Source organism: Lactuca virosa, chromosome 4 (genome assembly GCF_052849685.1).
Source record: "Lactuca virosa cultivar CGN04683 chromosome 4, Lactuca_virosa_CGN04683_v6, whole genome shotgun sequence".
NCBI classification, from domain to species: domain Eukaryota; kingdom Viridiplantae; phylum Streptophyta; class Magnoliopsida; order Asterales; family Asteraceae; genus Lactuca; species Lactuca virosa.
Window position 1 is genome coordinate 189,533,799 of NC_136429.1, and position 4,079 is coordinate 189,537,877.

The 4,079-nt window shown below is 39.4% G+C and overlaps 1 protein-coding gene across 1 annotated transcript; it reads right to left on the reverse strand.

The window, feature by feature from the left end:
- Nucleotides 1-2,279: 2,279 nt before the first annotated feature.
- LOC145105450 (uncharacterized) lies at nt 2,280-3,707 on the reverse strand. Its single transcript, XM_079042551.1, has 3 exons — nt 3,339-3,707; nt 2,337-3,142; nt 2,280-2,295 (listed from the first exon to the last, which is right to left on the reverse strand). The coding sequence occupies exons 1-3, from the start codon at nt 3,705-3,707 to the stop codon at nt 2,280-2,282; spliced, it is 1,191 nt and encodes a 396-aa protein (XP_078898677.1).
- Nucleotides 3,708-4,079: the final 372 nt, after the last annotated feature.

A 4,079-nucleotide genomic window follows, 5' to 3' on the forward strand; every position in this document is an offset into this window, starting at 1 on the left:
ATAATGATTGTGCCATTCTTCCTTGTTTTTTTTTTTGTTTTTGTTTTAAGAAATGAGCTTCAGTGGTATAGAAGGCCCTTTGAAAATCAGAGTTCCTTTTTTTCAAAAAGCAGCCACTATGGCTCTGATACCAATTGTTGAGAGAAAAACTTTGAGACACACTGGAACAAATGTTAGAACAAGTATAGTTGCGGAATAGTTAATCACGAAGGATCTAAAAGCTCAACAATAATATTAATAAGTTAGAGTTAGATAGTTAGAGAGTTAGTTGCGGAAAAGTAAAGAAATGGAAATGACAACAATTATTATATCAAGTATACACATAAGTTGATTCATAAAGAGGAATGCATTCAAGCCAAGTTAATAAGTGAGATCAAACTAAGTGATTAAGTCACAAGAGACTTGCTCCGAAGAGAGATTGTAATCAGTTATATTCTAGTAAAGTTTGAGAGTAAGGAGAGATGCGTATTCAGATAGAGAGATAGAAAAGATAGCTTTAGAGAGTAGCCATGCAAGGCATACTGGACAATAGAGAGTATTACAGTAAGATAGATAAACTAAGTAAAGTAACAAGACTGCGGATGGCTAGATGACTTCGGATGAGGATGCTGATGACACCTTGACTGCGGATCCTTGTGGACTGCGGTAGCTGAAGTTCAAGAGGGTCACTTTTCATGATTCAACAACGTGCGTCCAAGCGAGGTGTATAAAAATTAACTCGTGTGAAAGAGGTAATTAACTATTTAAACCTTTGAGGGGATTAAGTACCCTTATTTGTAGGAGAGATTACCGGTCTCTATTCTTTGGAGATCCATATTGTGAGTTGTAGGATGTTTGCTGTCATGGAACTCTTATGCACCAGTGGTCCTTTGAACATCAGGATCCTTGAATATTCATCTGTCAAGATCCTTGGAGGTCAGGATCCTTAAGCGTCAAGATCCTTAAGTATTTGGATCTTGAAGTGTCAAGATCCTTACGCGCCGGGATCCTTAGAGGTCAGGATCCTTAAGCATCAGGATCCTTCAGTCCCTGCGTGCAGCAAATGTTAGCTAGGGGTAGGCGTTAGGCTAGCTAACGCCCCCTCAATGCTTAGGTTAGTAATGATATTTGAAGAGAATAAATATTGAAAAATGAAGGATAAAATGTAAATAGCATGTGTACCTTGAGTGTGGTGGGAAATGACCAGTCTTACTTACATGAAATAGGCTTTGAGATGTATCACATTCCGGGATCTTGGCAAGTTATTTCCATCTAGAGTGGCTAACCAATATGCCCCTTTCCTACTTCGGCATCTACGAGATATGACCCTTCCCATTTAGGTTCCAGTTTACCTGCACTAGGATCCTTGGTATTTTGGAATGTTTTTCCTTAGTACCAAGTCTCCTATTCAGAATCTTCTGACTTTTATATTTTTATTGTACGCCTTGGTGATCCTCTGTTGATGAGCAGCAATACGGATCTTGGCAAGATCCCTAAGTTCATCTATAGTGTCAAGATCCTGGGCCAGGATCCCGTTGTTGTCCTCTTGGTTTTGAAGTAGGTATCTTGTTGTTGGGATCACCACTTCAGTGGAAATTATCGCTTCTGTTGCAAACAGTAATGAGTATGGGGTTTGGCCCATAGCTACCTTGGAATTAGTTCTATTTGCCATAGTACGAAAGGAAGTTCTTCTGCCCATCTTCCTTTCTTCTCATCCAGCCTTTTCTTCAAGTTGTTGACTATAACTTTATTGTTGGATTCTGCTTAGCCGTTGGCTTGAGGGTGGACAGGAGTAGACATCACCATCTTGATTCCCCAACTTGTGCAAAAGTCCTTTTTCCTTTTTCTTATGAATTGGGTTCCATTGGCTCATATAATTTCTGTAGGGATCCCGAACCTAGTCAAGATGTTACGTTTGATGAAGGAAACTACTTCTTTATCTTACTTGGACATAGGCTTCGACTTCTATCCATTTTGAGAAATAGTTAGTCATCACTATCATGAAGACCTTTCCTCCAGGGGCTACTAGCAGTTTACCCACTATATCCATTCCCCATTTCATGAATGGCCAAGGGGAGATGCTAGGATGTAGAGGTTCTGCTGGTTGATGTAGGATGTTGTTATGTCTTTGACAAGCATCATATTTTTGGGCATAAAGGAAGAAATCTTTCTTCATGGTTGGATATTAGTATCCCGTCCTCAACACTTTGGAGCATAAGGATATGCCCCCAGTGTAGTTGTTATAGTCTCCTTCGTGTATATCCTTTAGGACCTTTTCAGCTTCATGATCTTCTAGGCACCTAAGGTATGGACCAACTACATATTTTTTGTATAAATTACCTTGGATTATAACAAACCTTGAGATCCTTGTTCTGAATGCCCTTTCGCCTTTCTCTTCCTTAGGGATCGTACCATTTTGGAGGTATTCCATAATGGTTTGGATCCAGGATCTTGAAGTTAGAGAGGGATCCTTGATGTTGGGATCCTGATGTTGAATCGTCAAATCGGGATCTGCGATTGTGGCAACGTCATTAGTTTCTACATGATTGTCGAGATCCTTCAGTCTCTTGGCAGGATCCACAATTGCTAGGATGAATACACAAGTTATAGGGATCCTGGTTTCTGACGGGATCCTTGGCGAAGATCCTAGATTGGCCAAAGCATCTGCTTCAGCATTGTCTTCTCTAGGAACCTGGTTTAGGATAAATGTTTCAAATTCCGAAGCCAGGTTTTTGAGGATCTGGAGATATAGTGCTAGATTTTCTCCTTTTACTACATAGGATCCATTAAAATGGTTGGTTAATAATAAAGAATCGATGAATACCTGAAGTTCCTTGATTTGAAGATCTTTGGTTAGTTGTAGTCCCATGATTTGTGCCTCGTATTCTGCTTCGTTGTTGGTTTCATTGAACTCATAGATGATTGCTTGGGATAGGATGTCCCCCTGTGGCGATTTTAGTATGATCCCCAAGCCAGTTCCTCTTTGGTTTGATGCTCCATCTGTGAATAGCATCCATTTTCCCATGTTCTTTTCTTCTAGAAGTTTTTTGGCTTCTACTTCGACTTCGACTATTAGATCATCACTAAAGTCAGCAACAAAATCTGCCAATGCTTGGGACTTGATGGCGGATCTTGTTTCATACTTTATGTCATATGTTCTTAACTATACATACCACTTTGCAATTCTTCCTGACAATTATGGTTTCCCTCAAAACATTCTTAATTGGGTAGTTAGTTCTTACAGTTATAGGGTGTGTTTCGAAATAATGTCTTAATTTAGTAGAAGCTGTTACTAGTGCAAGTATAAGTTTTTCAAGGTGGGAATACCCGGTCTCAGGACCCAGGAGACTTTTACTTACATAGTATATGGGATGTTGGTCCTCATTGAGATCCTTATCTAATGATGCGCTTACTGCGCTTGAGGATACTGAGAGGTAAAGAAGGATTGGTTCCCCGTCTAATGGTTTTACCAATTGGGGTGGTGAACTTAAATATCTTTTAAGCTCTTGGAAAGCAACATCATGTTCTTGGGTCCACTCGAATCTTTTGTTTTTCTTCAAGACATCGTAGAAAGGCTTGCATCTTTCTGAGGATCTTGAGATGAACCTGTTTAGGGCTGCCACTCTTCCTGTCAGTTTCTGAATATCTTTTGTCGAGGATGGTGATCTTAGATCAAGGATGGCCTTGATTTGCTCCAGGCTTGCCTCGATTCCTCTTTTGATCACCATGTATCCCAGGAACTTACCAGATCTCATCCCAAAGTGGCACTTGGAGGGATTCAACTTCATGTTGTTGGGTTTTGATACGAAATAAAATTTTGTTTTTCACAAAAACCGACAACGAAAGACTTTAAAAATAACAAGTTTATTTTTAGTTCATAACAAAGCAAAACCATCATGGATCCATTTCTAGAGGTTAGAATGAAATAAAACAAACCATAAGATGTTTTTGATATAACATTTGAAGCCTTTGAACCCACTTGGTTTTGGGGTGTTGATGAAGATAACAAAAGATCAAAGTGTATGATCTTCTCTACAAGTATCCACCATCAAGAGTAAGGCACTTGGAATGCTAGTTCCTTCTTGTATTCTTGAGTGTCT

What these genes read in the sequence shown, in the direction of transcription:
- LOC145105450 (XM_079042551.1), bottom strand. Translation starts at nt 3,707, where the DNA reads ATGGTGATCAAAAGAGGAATCGAGGCAAGCCTGGAGCAAATCAAGGCC. An exon ending in ACCAACATCCCATATACTAT is followed by an intron (nt 3,143 to 3,338) that starts GTAAGTAAAAGT and finishes TGGTATGTATAG; the next exon opens with TTAAGAACATATGACATAAA.